At 43.5% G+C, this 23087-nt stretch overlaps 1 protein-coding gene across 2 annotated transcripts in view; it reads right to left on the reverse strand.

The window, feature by feature from the left end:
• The window catches only part of FANCA (FA complementation group A), a 2214801-nt gene that overhangs the window by 56684 nt on the left and 2135030 nt on the right, over positions 1-23087 (reverse strand). For both annotated transcript variants that reach the window (XM_044081851.1, XM_044081852.1), the window contains exon 43: positions 6687-6779. In XM_044081851.1, coding sequence (XP_043937786.1) covers positions 6687-6779 — 93 coding nt within the window. The remainder of the gene's footprint in view (positions 1-6686; positions 6780-23087) is intronic.

Genomic DNA, 23087 nt, shown 5'->3' on the forward strand with positions numbered 1-23087 from the left:
GAATCATCCGCATATTGTATGTGTGCGGCATGTTGTGTAGAGCTATTGAGGTTATTTGTGAAAATAGAGAACAATAGCGGGCCCAGTATAGAGCCCTGTGGGACTCCTATGGTGGTTGGAAGTTGTGTAGACAGAGTTCCTTTCCACTGGACTGATTGTTGCCTTTGAGATAGGTAGTTTATGAACCAGGCTACAGCAGAGGAGGTGAAGGATAATGATGTTAGTGAGTCTAGTAGAATGGAGTAGGAGACCATATCAAATGCTTTTGTGAGGTCTATGAAAATGGCTGATACATGTTTGTTATCATTCCTGTGAAGGTTTATATGATTAGTGAAGGATAGAAGGGCTGTGGTAGTGCTGTGATGTGGACGGAAACCGTGTTGTGTGGTAGATAGTAGATTGTGTGTGTTAAGAAATGTCATCACTTGCAAGTGGATGCATTTCTCACGAATTTTGGATAAGGGGCAAAGGATGGCAATAGGTCGGTAGTTGGAGAATTCGTAAGAATTACCTCCTTTATGGAGAGGAATGATGTGAGATACTTTCCAGAGTTTGGGTATGTAGGATTCTAGTATGGAGCAGTTGATTAGGATGGAGACAGGATATGATAGGGAGTCACTAGCCATTTTTAGGTATGCAGCAGGTATGTTATCAGCTGCCAGTGTGGTTGGCTTTAGTTTTAGGAGGAGTTTTTTGATAGATGAGGTGGGCACTGGTGATAGGCTGAAAGAGGGGGAGATGTGGGATAGGTTAGGTTGTGACTGAGGTAGACTGTTTTTGGTTATTTGACTGGACAGGGCTAAGATGGATTTAGTAAAATGGTTATTAAATTGAGAAGCTATGTCTAGAGTATTGTTAGTAGAGCTGGGTGCTGAAGTAGTGGTTTTGCCTGGCTTTAGTAGGTTCATAGGTTTATACTAGGCTATCTGCCCTAAGGCATTTATAAGCCTAGCCCAAATTATTGTGGCTTACGCCACCCCTTATATGAAAAAATACTGTGCCCATTAGTTTGTTGTGCCTCTGTCCAGCAGTGACCCAGAGATGATTCCCGGGGTAAACCTACGATCTCCCATCCACAGGTCTAGATTTCTCTTGAACAGCGTCAGCGAGGTGCTCTGCCTCACATGGACCGGGATTTTATTCCACAGCATAGGGAGTCTCTGAGTGATAAATCTATCCCTCCAGCACGTCCTATTTATATCCGTGCTAAGGTTTAAGTCGCTTGCTCTAGTGGTTTTGGTGGATTTGGATTTTGAGGTGGAGCATGTCCATTAATTCCGGGTTGGACATGGCCTTGTATGTCAGGCACATGTCACCTCTGAGCAGACGGTATGCGACTGAATAGAGCTGGAGTTTCTTCAATCTGGCAGCATATGACAGATTTTGGAGTCCCTTTATCCTTTTGGTGAGGAACTTTTGGGGTCTCTCCAATTGCTGCAGATGTCGGGTGAGATACATCCCGAATGGGGCATTGTACTCGATCATTGGTCTGATAAGTGAAGAGTACAGGGGAACAATGACCTCACTAGATCTGGATGTGAATCCCTTCATGATCAGGTGGGCAATGTAGAAGGTCTTTCTAACCACTTTAGCAATGTGAGTGTCAAAGAAAGGCCACTGTCAACCTGGGTCCCCAGGTCCCTGATAACCTCTTCTGTGCTTAGTGGATTGCCACCTATATGGTAGCTTGGGGTTACCTTGTTTTTCCCAAAGGGTATGACTATACATTTTTGGCGTTTAACTTCAGGCCATGGCTCTGGCACCAGCTATCTGTTTCCGTGAGTCCCTTCTGAAGGATATCAGTGTCCGATGCACTTTCCACTATGGCGCCCAGTTTGCAGTCATCTGCAAACTTTGTCAGCCAAAGTCCTCCCATGTTGGCCTGTACTTCTGAGAAGTAGATGCCAAACAATAGGGGCCAAGGACCGAGCCCTGTGGGACACCACTTGTGACCGGCTTGGAGTCTGACACAGCGCCAGCAACTCTAACCCTGTGGGTTCTGTCCTTAAGCCAGTTTGCAACCCATCTTGTGACATATGGGTTTACATTTAAGCTGGTAAGTTTTTCTACAATACCCGAGTGGGGTATTGTGTTTGCAAGGTCAAGGTAGGCTGTATGGACTGCCTTTCCCTCATCAATGGCCTTGGTGACTATTTCAAGAAGTCGACCAAGTTCAAAAGGCATGATCTTCCCTTGACAAAGCCAAACTGGGTCGGGTCCAATGTCTGCAAGTCCCCTATATCTTTGTTTATGAGCTCCATTATGATCCTCTCCATAGCTTTGCAGACTAGACTTGTTAAGCTTATGGGGCGGTAATTACCAGGGTCCGTGAGGCGCCACCTTTGTGGAGTGGGACCACAGTTGCCGTCACGCCACTCCTTGGGCACGTATCCTGTGGTAAGGCTGAGATTAAACAGCTGCCTTATGCGGGTTTAATTCCTCATTTAGCTCGTGTAGCACACAGCCGGGGACACCATCCGGTCCCATTGATGCTGTGTTTTAGCTTTAGAGAGAGCAGCTTTCACCTGCATTTGAGATGTCCGGGAGGCTACACTCGGCTGGGATAGTTATCTCTCCTTTAGGGGAGAGGGGTGAAGTTTGCACTGAACCTGTCTGCCAGTATGTTGGCAATGTCTGTGGGTTCAGTGATTTTTGTATCATTTTGGACTAATTCTGAGCATATCTGTGAGTTTCCACCCCGGTTCCTAACATAGCTGAAAAAGGCCTTATGATTGTCCTTTGAATCCATGGCAATTTTTCTCTCAAAATTGGCCTTAGTTGATTTTATGAGTGCTCGTATTTTTTACTAATAATGATCAGGGGTGACTTCCTTTTATGGATTTTGTTCTATCATGTAATAGCTTTCTCCTCTTATTGTAAAGTTTGTTAATGGCTGGGGTCCACCAGACTGGACGTTTGCCCTTTGTGGAAAGAGTCTTGGTTTTATTTGGGATTGCCTGATCCATGCAGTCCTGGAGGTGTTCATAGAAGGCATTTGTAAGGGCTTCCAGCTTGGGTTGTGGTTTCCTCTGACTCAGGGGCCTTGAAGGATACCACACCAGTCTTGAGTAGTGTGAAGTTTGCTTTAGAGAAGTTCTTCACTATGGTCTTTTTGTTTGGGATGGGGGGATGTGGATTTCCAGTGAGATTAGTTTATGATCAGATCTCACCAATGAGGGATATACTTCGGTGTGGAGCATTTTGTCCCCATGTTTGTGACAATGAGATCTAGTATATTTTCTCCTCTCGTGGGAACAGTGACTAGCTGTTCCATGGCATTTGAATTTATGAACTCCAGGAACCGTTGGGCTAGAAAGTTAGGGCTTGAGTAATGTTCCCAGTCTATATTCGGTAGTTGAAGTCACCCAATATGATGGTGTTTGGAGATACATTTATACCCTCCAGTGTCTTCAGGAAGGCTGTGTGGGGTTCCTGAGTTTGAGAGGGTGGCCTGTAGCATGCTACAATTTGTAGAGCAGTTTTGCCTATTGTTAGTTGCACCTGGATGGTTTCCGAAGCTTCATGCGTTGCCACCAACCTGGAGGTGTGAGTATCCTTTATGAATATGGATACACCCTCCTTTTGTGGAGTGGTCCGGGTTTTGGGGCCGGAGCATGATATGAGGTAAAACCTAATAGTGCCGGGGTGCTCTCAGGAGCCTTGAACCAGGTTTCAGTTACAGCACAGACATCGATGTTCTCCATACTGAGAAGGGCCTCGAGTGCGTGCATTTTGAGATTTAGACTTCTGGCATTGAGCAGCATTACCCTCAATTTCTTCCCATTTTGTTTTCTAGGGTGGTAGGTTTAGAATTTGAGCCTTGCCTAAAAAGGCACTATGGGGGTGGCAAGAGCCTTAGCCAATATCCGGAATCCCAGGGTGACAGGTGCAAGCCGTCAGCGTGGCTTGTCAAGCATGTCATCCCAGGCAGACAGACACTGGATCCCCTTTGAATGACACCAGACATTAAGCCAATTGTTAAAGCTGATCATCTTGTCTCTATATTGTGGCATCATTCTTGGTGAAGGAAGGATACTGCTCAGGGTTAGGGTCATACCTGCCTGGTTAATGGCATGCCAGAATTTTTGTGGATTATTTGAATATTTCCTTTGGGCGCTAAGAAAATAGTTTTGCTTGTTTATTATATATACACACACTGCTAGTCATGAATGAATTTCAGACTTTAAAGAAACAATGTAACAAATTCACTATGTTCAAAGATAAATAGTTAATGAAACTCCTTACCATATAGGAGTCTTACTGTATACCATTTACTACTATGCCTGCTGTCAATGTTCTGAGACTAATATGACTAAGTCCCATGTTTTATAAAAAGCAGCATGTAATAAGATGAATATATTACCAATGTGAAATAGTAAAAATGAAGAAAAATAATAAAGATAAAGCCACCATATAGTATACCTCTCATATGCTTTCATTTTCAGTAGACTATGAATGGTAATTATGTCATTAACTACGTGGTGCCACGACATCCAAAGGGTCTCTCCTTGGGTTACATTCTACTTTCTCTAATATGGTGAATAAAAAGCTGTGATTGGTGTAATTGATAATATGCTTATATAAAGCATTAGTGTTTTTTTGTTTCCCTTATGTCATACTTATGCTCATAGATGCATTGTTGTAACTTCCGATCAGTTTTTCCAGTGTAAAATGCCAGGCATTTTTTACATAAAGCAATACAAACACCACCTTGTGTGGGCAGTTATATCACCCCCCCCCCACCTTGATCTTCTTATTGCCCATGGCTATGATTTCACCATTTTGGATGTTTTGGGACTGACTGCACGTGCCACATTTTGTCATTTTTCCTATATCTCTTTTATTGGCATGGGCTATATTATCAAACAGATTTTTAAAGCTTGTGCCACGTTTATATACAATCCTGGGGTGGGCACCAAGTTTTCTGAACATCTCCCTGTCATTTGACATAAGCTGCCACATTTTAGTTAAAATATTGGCAATATACCTGCTGTTCATGGAAAACGAAGTTCAAAGGAATGCACAGTCTTGGCAATATTACGTTGCCTGTTTTTCATATATGAGAAACTAAGTGGCTCAAACAGCTGCTCTCTGAAATCACAGAAGCAGGCTGAATTATGCTTTGGTAGATTAGCTAGGGGAAGGGCCATGTCTATACCCCAAGAGGTATCCCCTCCAAGGTAGAAGGCAGATGTACACCTTCTCTGGGACCTTCACCATCAAGACAGGTGGAAGCCTGAGTGTTCATTAGTTGACAAGGCTATGACACATGGTAACTAAAGGGACATTTTTTTTTAAACTTGCTATTCTCCAGGATGATGTGATCAAGTCCTGCCCTCCATTTCTTTGGGCTTTTGATAGTGCTCAAAGACCCTGAACTACATATATGAGGCCCTCTAGCCAAACCATACGCTGGGCCATTAGTCATCACTATCCACTGGATAGCAATTTGGGGCAGGAATTTCACCCTTCTACATCTGTGGTGGACTGGGTTGAACTGTTGGCACTTAGGCAGTGATGCATGCAGTGCTCCTCTAACAGACACCAAAGGGGATGCTCTAGTGTGTTTTGGCTCATTTGTTGGCCACAAGAACATTTAGCTTTAGTGCTTCATATACTGAATGTTGGAAGTTTTTTTAGAACATAAGCTGGGATTGATATACAAACTGTATAAGTGACATAAAAAAATGGTGGGCTTGGAGACTAAGTGTGCTGTCTCATTGTTACTTGCAATATCAAACAATGAGATGAAGGGTGCACATGCCACCAAGCATAGGAGTTTCAGAAAACAAATGACTAACCTGAAAAAGGAGAGAGGATGAAGAAGGGGACCTGATGTCAGACCTGAATGTTCTTTGGGAAATCCCTGAGCCACTGAGATGTCAAATAATCCACTGGAGAAGTACCTTGGTAAGCTGAGGCCTGAATTCTTTACCAGGATATCTGCTACTCAACCTAGACAGACTGAAAAAGACTAAGATGTTGGAAATCACCAAAGTCAGTGGGGCGAGTAGTTTAGTTCTTTTCATATAATGACTGAAGCTCTGCCTTTTTTGGCATAAAAACATGTGATCTCCATCTATGTTCACTGGGAGAAGCCTGCTGGATAGTTTAAGCCTTGGGTTTCTGCTTCACAAATAGCAAAAACACACACACACCTAAAATCTTTCACTCAATGATACTGCTCCATTCTGTGGGCAAAGGGTTACGATGTCACAGCTGAAATCTTTTTATTTTTTTGGTCCCCTGCAACACCAAGTCCTGCAAGATCACTAATCAGAGTTGGGGAATGCTGTATCCTGAATGAATTCGGTGGTGGGTGTAAATATAATTAATAAAATAAAAAATAATTATAATTAAATAGTATAATACAATAATAAATAATATAATTATAATAATATAATAACATAATTTTACACTATTTAAAACATTCTGAATTTTATGATATTCTGCTACTCCTTGTTAATAGACAAAAACACGGGGCTAAACACAAAATTAGCACCCCCTGTAAGAGCATATTATGAGGTGAGTAGCATAACTATTTCCAAATTAGATGCAAGAAATAAAAAAAGTATTATTTTTAAATACAAATAGACACAACAATCTATACTTCAATTTCTGTGGAGCAGCATTCTGCTAAATAAATTTCACTGTAACACCATATCAACACTCGACAGTTAACTCACCTGACTCTTGCTTGAATATCTTGGTTTAGGACATTTGGAGAGAGCATGTAGAAGGAACCTGCGCCCCTGGGTTATCAGTTCCAAAGTGTCTGCCTGGAAAGATACAAAGAGCAGTGATACAATCCACACACCACTGTCAACAATCTACTCTGGAGAGATGGATTATAATGACAGCAACTACACCACAATGTGACTGCAATGCTCACTAAGTCTGTTAAACAGTAAACTACTTCTGGGTATCTCTGGGGATTTATTTAAAGTCCAGATACCAACAATGGCAAGAGTATGAGCAGCGTTGGGTTAAGAGGTTAATATTTCTGCATCAGAACTCTAGGGCCCAGTGTTCAATCCTGAACTCCTTTTACACCGTGTGATCTTGCATCTTCTCTGCAATTTCCAAATCTGCATAGGTTTTCTGTGTGTACTAGAGTTTCCTTCCATCTCCAAAAAAGACATTGGTTGACCGGCTAAACAATCCATGGGTAGTGTATTTGCCAGTGCCCTTATGACCTACTTCATGGATGAAGGGTCCACAGGTCCACCAAGGATCATTTCACATACACAGTTGGCAAACAAAAATAAATACACCTAAAGTCTATCACTCAATGATACTGCTCTATTCTGTGGGTAAAGTGTTATGATGTCACAGCTGAAATCTTTTTTGTTTGGTCCCCTCAGACATCCCTGTTACATGCTCAGCCCTTAGTACCCAACATTCATGCCGGTTCTACCATCTACTCTACACCCCCCCCCCCCTCGGACTTGCTCCGTTGTTTTTTGTTTTTGATTTTTGCTGGGGACCGGTGTGGATCCTGAAAGTGTCCTATGGGCTTGGCACATCTGTGCATATGTACAGTGGGAATTTCTTTTAAGACTGACCCTCTTCCCTTTCTCCATCTACCATGCTCATTGTTTTTACATCTAAGGGCAATTCCCCACTTTGGATCATACTCTCTAAGGGAGCATATCAACAAGCATACTCCCACCTAGGATGGGCACACCCATCCCCTTCCCTGCTGCTCTATCCGTCACCCCAGCAACTATTCAAACCCAGGTTGGCTGGGCTGTAGTCAGGGCTTTATCCCTTTATGCCACCAGAGCAGCATCATTGCTGAAATCTTAATCACGCCCACTAAAGCTGCTGGCAAAGTTCCACTAGAATGATTGCTGAAACCAAAGAAGAGACTGCTAAACCATTACATTAAGAATGGATGGGTGGATAGAAATTTAAACCACAGTTATCAAGTACAGTCCTGCTTGATTAGGGAGGTGAGCACTGTTACATATTTATAAAAGGAGGCAAGAACTTTTAAATGTCTCTGCTCAAAGGTGTATATGGCTAGGCTTCTTTATGGTGCCGGTGAATACTTACCTAGTTTTGTTCCTGTGAGGAACACGGTCGTTTTACTCCTTAAAACAGGTTATGCATAAAGCAGCATGAGTAATCTATAAAAGTTTACATGAGAAACAGGAAAAACACAGCAGCACTGTGCAGACAAAGCAAAACTGAACATTAAAAATGGTTTCCAGACCATTTGTTCAACACAGTTGTGATAATGTGATCCATATTTTGAGGATGTGCGGGAGGCCTGATTCTGCTTACCCAGAGGTTATCTTTGCACACTGTAAGGAATACTGATAGCTACCATATGACTGGTGTGGTGAACACGGCCATTACTCTTGCATGTTTGCTTACACATACTTGCATTTAATACGACCTTTTGCAGTGTATTTATATCTGGGAATTCTTGAATTCCTGTTTCTGCTTTTTTGCATGGCTCTTCATACTTTTTACATAGCTCTACACTTGGAAAAGGATCATGTCCATTAGGTCCATAAGTACATCCCCTTGTAAAAATTACAGTATCTGTGCTGTTTGATAACTGCACATTGCTCTTGGATATGCACAAGTACACCATGTTTTCAGACTTGTACAACCTGTTAGTTTATGATCTTCCCGTTCTTGATTTTTAATTATATTACTGTTAATGTATATTTTTGTATCATTTTGGAGCTGTCCTCATGGGATTCCACTGAAGATGAGACTCCCCACGTGAACGTGCCTTCCTATCAAATGCAAATTAATTGTTAGTGAGAACTGTCGCTGGCAATGGCCATCAAGATTGTGCTAAATATGCCTGTAAATATTTATCCTGCTAGGAAGACAATAATGATATGAATGGGCTAATATACATACACTCACCAAAGAAAATGTTGACAGCAAGCTTATACTGAGGGAAAAATCCTTATGAATCAATGCACGAAGCTTGGAAAACCACCAAGCAGAGTTCAAGGCTACCTCCACCAAGGAACCATGTTTCTCAAGCCACCTGGCTTAACAGCAGCTGGAATAACAAATGAATCAAGACTGTAAAGTCTCAATGGCAGAAGTATTTTCATGGGTTGCCAAGATTAGTGGTTCCTCCACAAGAACTGCTTATCCAGCCTAAGCTGAACCAAGGTTTCACCTTTAATCATAAGAAAGGTCAAAAAGGCAAAATATGAATCTTAACAGCCTAATAACTAAAATCAAGGTCAAGAAGATGATTAAAGTACACAAGACACTCGTATAGACCAACAACCAGAAGACAGCAGGATAAAAATGATAAACTTTTCTTGTTATGGACTATTCTTGCTGTAGCAAGGAAAATCATTACTAGAAAATGGAACTCTATTGCTTCACCATTTTTTGAGGACTTCCTTGGGGTAATTCAATAAACCCTACACAGAGCGATTCCTTGTATAGGAAAAGTGTAGCGGCCCGTACACGGAATATGTCTGCCGAGCGATCCAGGAAACAAGGCTGGGGGTGTGAATGAGCTTCCCGACACTGTGCAGACATGGGGATGTCTGTGGAATACAAATCACCTCATATGCTGGTGAAAACCATACAAATGAGGTGATTTTGCAATTCAGGAACCTTAAAGGCACCCGTGTAAGGTGCCATGCAAGCATAAAAAATGTACATGGTTAGAAACAGTGTACTGGAGGATAAAATTTCAACAAGGGCTGTTACAGCCCAAATAAAAGGTTGTATATTGTTCAGTAGGCATGCAAATGGCCAAAACTATGGCCATTGCTGTAAAAAAGTAATGCAATATATGAAAAAGTAAACTTTTTTGTAATGCATATTTCATGTTTAAGTGGCAAGCAGCGACGTGCAAACATGCTATTTTGTAAATAAATAAAAAGTATAAAATATGTAATTTAAAGCGATGCAAAGGTATTGCATTATAGTGGCCAGCATGCAGAGTCATACAATGGCAGGTTATAGTGGTAGCCAAGGAGATGCACCCTGGTGTAGTGCAGTATCTGAGGTAAACCCAATTAGGTGAATGTAAATGAGCCAGGTTTATTGAATAGTAGAAAAGGCCACCATGTCCGTAGGTACTAAGCGTGGTAGGGCTAGAACTGTGTTAGTGTAGGCAGAACAAATAGCTGATATGAAAAGGGGGTGTGTCACACCATATGTAAGCAGATTGGAGCTTGACGGCACCTATTTGCACTTAGCTACATACAGCTAAGCAAGGGGGTGTGTCTGAGACTGCTTAACTCTGCTTAGCCCCGCCACACGTGTTTTAGCAGGTTAAAGACAAACTAAGGGTGTCTGTGTGCAGGGGAAGGTCCAAACAGCTGAGCAATGTTTACACTAGCTCCACGGGTTTGCACGGAACGCTGCAGTGGAAGAAACTGAAAAAAACAAAAGGAAATAGCCTGGGCAAACCAATCAAGTATAAAAGACTGATAAACCCTGTTCCACTGACACTGAACCATTCACACCCCTCAATGGTATACCTGGCAGGTGGAATGTATCATAGTCAGGCAATCACACAGGCTGCATCTGCAGCACACCAGTATAAAGTATGCATACATCCTTCAGTCTGATTTCTGCAACATACTCTGCACCATTGGAATATACATTTGGGAATTTTAACTGACAAAATGATAGGGGCTGCTGCTGCTCTGCTACATCTGTATGCTTTACAGGCTGAGATCAGTGATGATGACTGATACTGACAATACGCCCAGACTGAGGAGTAGAAGAGTGTTCAGGCCCAGGATAACCTTTCAGGGGCTACATGAGCTGGAGACAGTAGAGTGCTACAGGGTGGGCAGGGACATACTACAGGAACTCACCGAGCTCTGCTGCCTTCACCTTAGACCCAGAGCCAACAGAGGGTAACTCATCCCAGTGGAAACAAAGGTGTGTGTAACCTTAAGAATACTAGCTATAGGTACTTTACAAAGACCTACTGGAGACATCATGGGGAATCTCTCAGGTATCCGCATCCAGGGTACTCCATCAGTTCCTGGATGTCATACTAACACATGCCAGTGAGTTCATTTATTTCCCCAACACCCCTGAGGACAGGACCAGCAATATGCATCTCTTCCACCATACACACTACCCAGAGGTACTGGGTGCCGTAGACTGCACTCATGTGCACATCAAAACACCACCCGGTGAGGAGAGTAGAGTCTACGTCAACCGCAAGGGGTATCACTCCATCAACTGCCTTGTCGTGTGCAATGCCCAGGGCATTATCATCAATGGTTGTGCTGGCAGCCCTGGCAGTTATCATGGCACCCACATCTGGCATGCATTACAGCTGTACCAGGTATTTGCCAGGGACAGACATCCAGTATGGCCATCTAGTGGGGGATGCTGGCTACACACTGGAACCGTGGATGAGAACACCCATCAGAAATGCGCACACACCCACTGAAGAACGCCATAATGAAGCACAGGCACAAACTAGAAACATCATAGAGCATGTGTTTGGCTACTCAAGTCACAGTTCTGCTGGCTTGACATATCTGGTGGAACCCTGCAGTACTCTCCAGCCACATGTGCATACATGTTCATAGTATGTGCCATGCTACACAATATGATCCAGTGGAAACAGCTGTGGCAGGAACATCACAGGAAAGGACACACAGCACCCCACCATTGCCAAGGTCCTCACAGACACAGAGGGACTAGGAGGAGGAATCCCCTCAGTCTGTCCCTGTAGGCAGATGTAGGCATGCCCAGTACGCCCTGGTCTTGGCAAAGAGACAATGCATAGCACATGCACTGACAACCTAGTGACCCATGGACTGACACCTCACCCCGACTCACATACACAGTAAAAAGGATGCCACCCACATCACACTACCTGTACTTTACCACGTACAGGCTGTGTACTGTGTGCATCCAATACAGTCAGCCCTGAAGCACTGTCCTCTCAACTACTGCAGGCACAAGGTAAGTCAGTCTTCTTAACAACAAAGGAATGGGGTAATAGACTGTGGTAGCATACCTATGGTATTGCTGCATGTATGCAAGGGAATGGAGTGGACTACCAGGATAGCAGCAGACAACCGACAGCTATGTGGGACAAAAGGAACTGTCTGCCAAATACTAGCTGCCCCAGAATATGCAGTAGGCCCCAAGGCAGCAAAACTCACTGCACTATGTGAGGGATTTACAAAACAGCAGGGTCATAGGACAGATACATGGATATCAGTGTTGGAGTCCCACACATACCTCTCAACCTCTTACAGCAAGACATCTGTACAAAGCCATAAAGAAATGTCTGTCAAAGGCCCCAAAACAGGGACAGTTATTAAATGTTGCTCTTTCAAACTTAGAACATAGATGGAACAACAAGTTTTGCAGTAGCATGAATTCTCTGAAGGGTAAGAAGTCTGAAACTCAAATGTCTGTCATTACTTTCTAACTTCAGTCTAATGATTTGCCACTAATTTTCCAGACAACCACAATTTTATGAAAAATGGACCCAAAATATGAGGCAAACATCTGGACAGTTGAGAGGTATGGTCTCCTTCCTCCAACACACCCGTGTTCCCATAGAACTGCAGTAACATTTATGCTTGTAAGGTAATAGCAGCAGACCACACATTCCCAGGGCTGCTGCTATTACCTTACAAACATAAATGTAAGGTAATAGCAGCAGACTACACATTCCCAGGGCTGTCCCAATCAACTTGTTCCATTTCCGCAATATACAGGAGTCAATGTGCTATGTATGTCCGTGGTTAACAGTGTCAGGAAGTAGGCAGCACTGACTGGTGGCTGTTGTGGCTTAGTGGGCTAAGTACGTTACTGTGGTTGGCAGGGTCCATGGTGGGAAACTGGCCATGGCAACTATTTTGCATGTCAACTACACTTACGGTAGGAGTTCTACAGACTGTCCAGAAGTCAATATGTGTTACTGCAGAAAAGCTGGACACTGGAAGGACAGGGGGCCACAGATATGGACAGTACACAGCTCTGAGTAACCTAGATGATGCCTAGTAGAACAGCAGGTTGTGACAAGTCAGTCTAGTGCCAGGATATAAGTGCTGCCACATTACTGTCTCAGTACTGACAACAAGTCAGTGGGCACCATCTACACCCGTCGAATGACAGGGTTTCTCAGAATGAGCAAACGTATGCCACATATATCGGCTCTGTTTGTCATAACATTGCATTTGACTGGCAAACTATTTGCAAACCAATAAAGGTTGATGTGAAAACATCAATGACAGACAGTTGAGATACAGACTTCATACCCATAAGAAAATGCAAGCTAATAGAAAACCATTCTACCAACTGTCTATGTTTGGAAGAACAATATTATTAAGATCCTGTTCCCTTGTCTGGGACAGTGTCTGACTGTTATATATGGCCCTGTCCAGATATCTGGCTGTAAGAGTTTGAGAGGTATGGCCAACATGTAACCTTACAATAACAGTGCAACACAAACCATCAGAGGACCACAACAGATGTGTGAGGCACAATGATGGACAACCTGCTAAACAGGTACAGTCAGAGATGTGAAGTCTGTAACCCTGTGTATGATGTTACGACTTCTACCCCAGTCACGCCATAACTACAAATACACAGCAACTGTGGACAAAGCCTGCGACTGGAGTAGAGAAGGACAAAGGGTCACATATAAGGGGAAGGAGGAACCACTGGGCCAGACAAATGTTGAATGTGCAGACTAGAACAATTTGTGCGGTGGCATGGGTTCCCTGCAGTGTATGGAGTCAGTAGACAAATGTCTATCAGTGGCTCCTCATATTAATGCATACTGATCTGCCACTGACATAGCAGGAAATCACAGTGCTACGTACAATATACCATACATATTATGCAAAACTCTGCTCAGTCCAATACACTTTGTACCCACCGCAGGATATGATTCAGTTAATAAGGATAGCACACAGCCAGGAGATCCCTCAGCCGGTATATCACTGAGTTTATACAGGTTCATCAGCCAATTGGCTGTAGCACACAAAATCCTGGACTGGAGTACAGGTAGGTCTGGCCTTGAGTCCCACTGTTAGCATTGAAGGTCATACTGGGCATGCTCCTACACTTGGATAATTTCAGCCCATGTCTGAACCCACATCTGACTCTATATATGCCTGTGCATACAGACAGCTATGTACACCTTAACCGTCTCTCCCCACCTCCACCAGACATCATCTATATGTGGCACATAAAAGGTGTATCTGGTTCTGCTGAGTGTGATATATATATATATATATATATATATATATATATATATATATATATATATATATGTGTGTGTATATATATATATATATATATATATATATATATATATATATATATATATACACACATATATATATATATATATATATATATATATATATATGTAACATAGACAAATATATCAATTACAGACAGGCAGAGAGAGAGGGTGATAGAGAGAGAGACACCCTGAAAGGCATAGAGTGATGTATTGCTGCAGCCATTTGCACACCAGTTGTAACCAGTGGCACATGCAAGTACTATATTGACCTCCAATGTGTAATAGTAGTGAGGTAAGGGTTGTAATCTCACATCACCCGCCGTGTGTGTGTGTTTCTGTATCTATTAACACTTACAGCAGAATACACACTCTCAACAGGCCTATGTCTGTGTAATGGTCGCCCATTTTATGGCCTTGAGACTAGTGTCCTCCACAACAATGGCCTACCTGTCAGCAGCTTCTGATGTCATCCACCCCAACAGCAGTGGCAGACACTCTCCAAATGAATAAGCCGTGTGATGCACAAGTACGTACCACTATATTCTAGACAGTTAAATAAATAGTGGTTCTAATCCCAACAACGGCAACTCAGTGAGTGAGTGTGTGTGTGTGTGTGTGTGTGTGTGTGTGTGTGTGTGTGTGTGTGTGTGTGTGTGTGTGTGTGTGTGTGTGTGTGTGTGTGTGTAAGTATATCCCCTTGTGGCTGTCTGTATTTCCTGCCTGTGTGTGTGCATTGCCAATACATTTTATGGCCTGTTCCACTCTGTTAACCCACCATTGCACTACTTTACAGGGCAAGTAGAAGTCATCCACCTTAGAAACACCATTAAACACTCTCCAGCCATATCATATAAGCTCCAAGTTGCACACGATTAGTACGTAGCACTATAGTACATGCAACTAGATAGGTAGGGGTTCTAATCTCAATAATGGCAACTATGTGAGTGTGTGTGTCTATGTATGCATATCCCCTGTAGCAGCGTGGCTGTCTTGCCTGTGTGTGTGCAATGGTTATACCATTTTGTGAGCCTGTTCCACCCTGTTAACCCCCCCATTGGCAACCTATTCAGGGCCTACAGAGATCATCCACCTTAGAAGCACAGTTAGACATTTTCTAACCCAATGGTACTGTGGCACGTGTAATACATACGTTGGTCTATAGTGTATATAACTAGATGCGTAGGAGTTCTAATCTGAAAAGTAGCAACTCTATGAGTGTAAGTGTGTTTAAATGCATATACCCCTGCAGCTTTGTGTGTGTGTGTGTGTGTGTGTGTGTGTGTGTGTGTCTGTCACAGTTATACTGTTTTAAGGGCCTATGCAAACCTCTTAAATCCCCAGTGGCAATTCTTAAAGAACCTGCAGATGTCATCCACCTGAACAGTAGCGGCAGACACTGGAAAAACATATAAGTTCCTTGGCGCATGTGATATGTATATAGAGCAATCATAAGTAAAACTAGGCAGGTAGGGGTTCTACTCTCAACAAAGGCAGTTCATGAGTGTGTGCGTGCGTTTGTGTGTGTGTGTGTGTATGTGTATATATATATATATATATATATATATATATATATCTAGATCCTTGTAGCAGTGTGACTGTGTCAGGGCCACCACCATACCTCTCAACCCCTTACAGCAAGACATCTGGATAAATCTATACAGAAAAGTGGGACAAAGGCCAAAACTCAGGGTCAATCTTCAAATATTGCTCTTACAAACAGTGAAAGTAGACAGCATAACAGGTTGTGCATTAGCATGCATTTTCTGAAGGGTATTAAGTATGAAATTAAAATATCTGTCATTATTGTTTAACATCAGTCTTTAATCATGTGCCACTAATTTGACACAAAACCACAATGTTATGACAAATGGACCAAACATATGTGGCAAACATCAGGACATTGTGCAGAAATCTGTACAGGTGAGAAGTATGGGCAACTCTTGTACCACCTTGCAGGCTGCAGTCCATGTTTGGCCAGGTGTGATCTGTGAAAACCACACAAACAATACAGAGGTCCCTAGAGTATAGGACAACAAACATTTCCTAACGTTGTCTAATAGTTGCATTAAGCAGTTATTTCACATCAGAAGCACCTTAATGTAATGAGAAATAGAATAAGCTATGGAAATGTAACACAAAGAAGCTGCCATAATGGCAAACCAAGAGAAGTCTTGTCTGTTGCACTTGCCGTGGGTATGGTTTGTCTTGCCAACTCTCACAATACTACAAGAAGTGTCCTACATTTCACATTTGATAATGTGTCAGCCCTACTCTATGTTGCTCATTTGTGTGCAATATGTAGACATATGGAGGCTCTGTGAGTAGCTGCTGTCCCCAATAACTCAGATGTATCTAGGCATGAATGCTAACTGCCACCACCCACATTTGTAGGTACTGCCTAAGGCTGTGGCTCTGTCAGTAGTGTGCTGGCATTGACCCACAAACTGATGTTAGCTCACTGCAAGAGGGTCATACATTGGGTATGGAATGGTGCCAAGGTCCTGGCATCAAGCTGAATGCAGAAAACAGTACCATCATAGGTTCATAGGTTGATACTAGGCTATCTGCCCTAGGGCATTTACAAGCCTAGCCAGAGAGTGTTTGGCTTTTGCCACCCTTTTTAGATTAGTTGACTGTGCCTCTGTATAGTAGGTCACAGAAGATAGCCCATTTAAGGTTAGTTTACAGTGTCTCTGTCTAGCAGTGACACAGAAGAGATCCCAGGGGTAAACTTATGATCTCCCATCCAAACGTCAAGATTCTTCTTGAAGAGGGTCATTGAGGGGCTCTGTCTAACATGGATTGGGATTTTGTTCCAGAGTGAGGGGAGCCTCTGGGATATGAATCTGTCCCTCCAGCATGTTCTATTTATTTCTGTGCTGAGGTTTAAGTCACTGGAGCATGTAGCTCTGATGGATTTGGATTTCTTGAGGTGGAGCATGTCCATTAATTCTGGGTTGGACATGGCTTTATACGTCAGGCACAGGTCGCCTCTGAGTAGGCGGTAAGCAACTGAGTACAGCTGGAGTTTCTTTAGCCTAACTGCGTAGGGCATCTGTTTGAGTCCCTTGATCTTCTTGGTGAGGTACTTTTGGGGTCTTTCTAGTTGTAGCGGGTGTCGGGCAAGGTACATCCCAAATGGGGCATTGTATTCAATTATGGGCCTGATGAGTGATGAGTAGAGGGGCACAATGACCTCTCTTGATCTAGATGTGAACCGCTTTGTGATAAGGTGGGCTATATAGAATGTCTTTCTAACCACTTTGGCAATGTGACTGTCAAAGGAGAGATTGCAATCTACTTGGGTCCCCAAATCCCTAATTACTTCTTCTGTACTTAATGGATTACCACCTATGTGGTAATTTGTAGGCACTTTGTTTTTCCCAAAGGGGATGACTATGCACTTTTTGGCATTTAGCTTTAGGCCATGGCTCTGGCACCAGTTATCTGTCTCTGTGAGACCTTTTTGGAGGATGCTTGTGTCAGCCGGCGAGTCGATTATGGACCCCAGTTTGCAGTCATCTGCAAACTTTGTCAGCCATAGTCCTCTTGTGTTAGCCTGTACCTCAGAGAAATATATACCGAACAAGAGAGGTCCCAGGACTGAGCCTTGTGGGACACCACTTGTAACTGGTTTAGAGTCTGACATGGCACCTGCAATTCTGACCATGTGAGTTCTATCCCTAAGCCAGTTTGCAACCCATCTTGTGACATAGGGGTTGATATTTAAGTTAGTGAGCTTATTTATGATGCCTGAGTGGGGTATTGTGTCGAAGGCTTTTGCAAGGTCAAGGTAGGCTGTGTGGACTATCTTCCCTTCGTCTATGGCCTTGGTGACTGTTTCAAAGAAATCAACCAGGTTCAAGAGACAAGATCTGCCCTTAACAAAGCCGAATTGGGTAGGATCCAGTGTTTGGAGGTTCTCAATGTCTTTGTTTATGAGTTCCATGATGATACGCTCCATAGCTTTGCAGACCAGGCTAGTCAGGCTTATAGGGCGATAGTTTCCGCGGTCTGTTGTGGCACCACCTTTATGGAGTGGGACCACTGTTGCTGTACGCCATTTTTTGGGTACATATCCTGTTGTAAGGCTGGGACTGAATAGTGATTTTAAGTGAAGGTTCAGTTCTTGTTGGAGCTCGTGTAAAACCCAGCCCGGGACACCATCCGGTCCCATTGATTCTGTGTTTTTTGCTTTGGAGTGGGCAGCTCTCACCTGTGCATCTGTGATGTCAGGGAGGCTACAGTCTGTTGGGATAGTCATTTTCTCATTTGGGGGGAAGGGGGGAGAAGTTTGCACTGAACCTGTCTGCCAGGATGTTGGCAATGTCTGTGGGTTCAGTGTATTTTTTGTCATTTTGCACTAACTCAGAGCATATCTGGGAGATTCCACCCAGGTTTCTGACATAACTAAAGAAGGCCTTGTGATTATCTTTAGCTTCTTGTGCAATTTTTCTTTCAAAGCTAGCCTTAGATGATTTTATGAGGGATCGTAGTTTCTTGCTAGTACTGATCAGAGTTGCCTTCCCTTTCAGGGATTTTGCTCTATCATGTAGTAGCTTCCTCCTTCTGTTGTACAGCTTATTTATGGCTGGGGTCCACCAGACAGGTCTCCTGCCCTTGGAGGAGTGTGTCTTGGTTTTATTTGGGATAGCACGATCCATGCATTCCTGTAGGTATCCACAGAATGCGTTTGTAAAGGATTCTGCGGTTTGGGCCGTATTTTCCACTGGCCCTGGGGCTTTGAAGGATTCCACCTCGGTTTTGAGAAGTGGGAAGTTTGCTTTTGAGAAGTTTTGACCGTGGTTTCCTTTGCTGGGGATGGGGAGGGGATATGGATGTCCATAGTGATTAATTTATGGTCAGATCTTACCAAAGAGGGGTATATCTTTGGTATGGAACATAGAGTCCCCATGTTGGTGATGATCAGGTCCAATATGTTTTCCCCTCTTGTGGGAGTTGTGACCAGTTGTTCCATAGCATTTGAGTTTATAAATTCTAGGAACCGTTGGGCTAGGGTGTTGGGGCTTGAGTAGTGCTCCCAGTCTATGTTTGGGTAGTTAAAGTCACCCAATATAATGGTGTTTGGAGAGACCTTCATATTCTCCAGTGTCTTCAGGAAAGCCGAGTGGGGTTCCTGAGTTTGGGAGTGGTCTGTAGCAGGCTACAAACTGGAAGGCAGTTTTGCCCACTGTTAGTTGCACATGGATGGTCTCAGATGCTTCGTGCAGTGCCACTAGCCTGGAGGTATGGGTATCTTTGATGAATATGGATACTCCCCCTCCTCTTGTGGTTCGGTCAGAGTTTTGAGGCCGAAAAGCATGGTATGAGGTATAGCCTGGTAGTGCTGGGGTGCTCTCGGGAGCCTTGAACCAGGTTTCTGTTACTGCACAGATATCGATATTCTCCATACTGAGGAGAACCTCGAGTGTGTGCATCTTGAGGTTTAGACTTCTGGCATTGAGCAGCATTACCCTTAGTTTCTTTTTTCCTTGTGTTGTCTAAGGAGTCACCTATCACAAGTGTATTAGGTGTGTTGTTTAGCCTGAAGGGCTGTGACTGTGTGGCACACCGACTTTGTGAACTATGTGATACGTGGGTATTATTGTGGGGTAGCGGTTGCTTAGATGTCTGCTTTAGAGGTCTCTGTTGCTTGGGCAGATTTTTATTTAGAGCCTCCGAGTATGTTTTTGTGTGTTTATGTGTTTGGTTTGCTGTTGCGATAGGTCTGTGTGAGACTGGATTTGTGGTGTGTGTGATTACCTTCTCCTCCAGACTGACCGTGCCAGTACTATGTTGAGAGAGCTCAGCCTCCAGTTTGGCTATATAGTTGCATCTCTCACATATATTTGAGCTTGTTGGGAAGAGGAGAGGGTGGCCTGTGTACATACGGCAGTTGTAACATTGCCTCAAGATTCCCATATTCACCAGCTGGACTGGAGAGTAAACCTGAAACTGACTTTTGGACATGCCAGAATAGTATAAGGAATTACTTTTTGACTTGATCAAAAAGGACCAATAGGGAGCAAATACTTAAAGGGAGTATAAGAGGGTGTAGTGCTTTAGTTTATTAGTGGTTACTTATAAGACACTTATCCTAGCTACTGCTGGGTTTTAGAAGGAAAATAGAGTGCTTACTTTGAGATTTGGAACAGTTCTAAGGGAAAAAGTGAAGAGCAGACTTTGTGGAGCCGGGAATAGTTTAAACCTGATTAAGCGGCGCTGCTCGATGCGCTATGCGCAAAACCACGCAAAACCATGCAAAAGAGGGTTTTAAGAGAGGGGGATCAAGGAGTTTGGAACTGACCCAAAATGGCCAAAAAAACTACAGTTTCTAGGCAGTAACCACTCCCACAGGGGTAGGCAGGCTATTCAGTGTTTACCACTGCCACTGATGAACACAGAGACTTCCCTTTAGCCCAAGCAAGCAATGGCCTCCAAGAAACTTACAAACAGTTCAGAACAGCAAATCTGTAACTGAACTTTTTTTAAATTTCAGAAAGTGGGAAAAAAGCAAGATTTTTTCTTTTGTTTAAATATAGCAGAGATACACAAGTAGCAACAAGTTGGAACAGTGCAATAAATGACCCCACACTTGAGTGCTAGGCCAGAGACAGGTAAAATGCAAGTTTTAAGAAAAAAATGATTTTAAAATAAGTGCAACACAGGAAATGCAGTAAACAGGCTCTAGATGTGTTCTAAATACAGTTTCTAATACAGATATCAAGTTTAGCAAGTTGGAAAACACCACAAAGTAGACGGCAATGCAGAAATCTTAACAAATAATCTGAAGAAAAATACTTAAAATCTCAAAAGTGGCTCCTTTCTTCTCTCAGCGTTTTCTCCTCTTGGTGACATGGCCCCACTATTTCCCATATCAACTGCAACCCCATAAATACACAACCTGCGTTGAGAGACCTGGGTAGTCAGGTTGATAACATTATTGCATACAGCAATCAGGTAGGGGCAGTGGGAAGAGGCTTGTATGTGGCTCACCACAGATAGAGGGAGTGCATTCAGAGTAAAGCTGGACATTACCTCTGTATAGTCCTCAGTAAGTACAATACTTTAGTACCATTGCCCGTTTGGTATGCCCCTATCCAGACATCTGGAGCAACTGGAAAGGCTATAGTAATATCTACAAAGGTAATCCATGGCCTCCAACACCTGTTCCATGCAGACAGCCTCGAATCAGTAGTGGCCCACTTGGTATTGGACAGGTTGTCTACAGGTAGGCTGCGGCGTGCTTACATGGCAATGTTGTGCCCAGCCCTTCAACAGTTGGCCCATATATGTGAGTCTAACTCTTCATGCATTACCAGCACAACATGCCTGAATCTGATATGCGACATCAACAAAACCTATATGACCACATGGGCTCTCAGCTGATTTTGTTGCTGACCTACATCCACGTGTCTGACGCCCTATTCCGACCACATGTCCAAGCACAGACATTGCACGGTTAAGCACTGACAATGTCTCTCACCCCGTCTACACACTACATCAGTAAAATGATGAAAGGCATCACTAATGGCATGGAGGGAGTCGTGCATGCTAGGCAGTGTGGCATCCATGACCCCGAGCATCCATTTGGTGTACCGTTCACAACGCAACTGTGCATCCATGATGGACCAAAACATGCATCAGGTGACACGTGCTGTGACACCTCTGATTGGTGCTAGATGGGCAGCAGTCCTCCTTCGAGCACCCCTGTTAATCTGCCTATATGGGACCTCACCAGTTCTCTGGTTTTGGCTAGTGTCTACAATTACAGATGCCATAGTCGCCACACTCCCATGTTCGATGGCACCACCCTCTGACGGCCAAATATCTGTGGCTGCTGGGGACTGGGTATGTGTGGGCATACTGACTGTGTGCATGGACATTAGGGGTGGAAGTGGGATGTCAACCAATGGGACAGAGTCAGTTCCAACTCCACCTATACCTCATAATGGTAACCATCATCATCAGAGTCGAGTCAGTTCCAACTCCACCTATACCTCATAATGGTAACCATCATCATCAGAGTCAGATAAGACACTGACATCAGGTTGTGAGGGTGACACACTCCAACCCCCATGGTCACCTGTGAGGGGAAGACAACATGACATTAATGCCTGATCCACACACACACACACACACACACACATGTGAGGTGCCACAAAGGCATTATACAGAGCACACCTTCTGACTGATGCCATGCACAACACACACAGACCACAACAGACTCACTCTGGACAGGACCTCAACAATATGCAGTGCAGCTACATCCAGTTAATGTTGCTAGTACTATACACCTGTCAGATACATGACAAGTCAGAGTATGTGATGGACCTTCACTTAAAACACAGTGCACCTGTTTACACAATAGCAATGCACCCCCTGTAAAACAGACTGGCTACACCTTTACAAAAATGCATGCTAATATGTTACAGCTCCAGCAAATATGATACTGTGATTACTGATGTGCTGCATTGTAGTGAACCCCACCACAAGTGAACATGCACATATTGCAATATGGCTAAGGTTAACAGTAGTGTCTATAGCACACCGGCAGCCCTTAAAATGCCTAGGGTATAGATGAGCCATAAGAAGATAGTTCCACACTCACAGGTTACAGGATAATGGTCCCCAGCCACACCAGAGGTACTTATGGATTTGTGGGGGAGAGGTATTGTCAGCAGACACACATGTGGCATTGGTACAGGATATGTGCATTTATCAACAGGTACATTACAAACTGAGAAACTACCCAAATTGCTGCCATTCACAATATGTGTGCATTATAAATCCTACCCAAAAATGTAGACTGACCTGACATATGCGTACAGGTGTGCAGAGGCTGCCA

Source organism: Protopterus annectens, chromosome 8.part1, assembly GCF_019279795.1.
Source record: "Protopterus annectens isolate FY-2018-M chromosome 8.part1, PAN1.0, whole genome shotgun sequence".
NCBI classification, from domain to species: Eukaryota; Metazoa; Chordata; order Ceratodontiformes; family Protopteridae; genus Protopterus; species Protopterus annectens.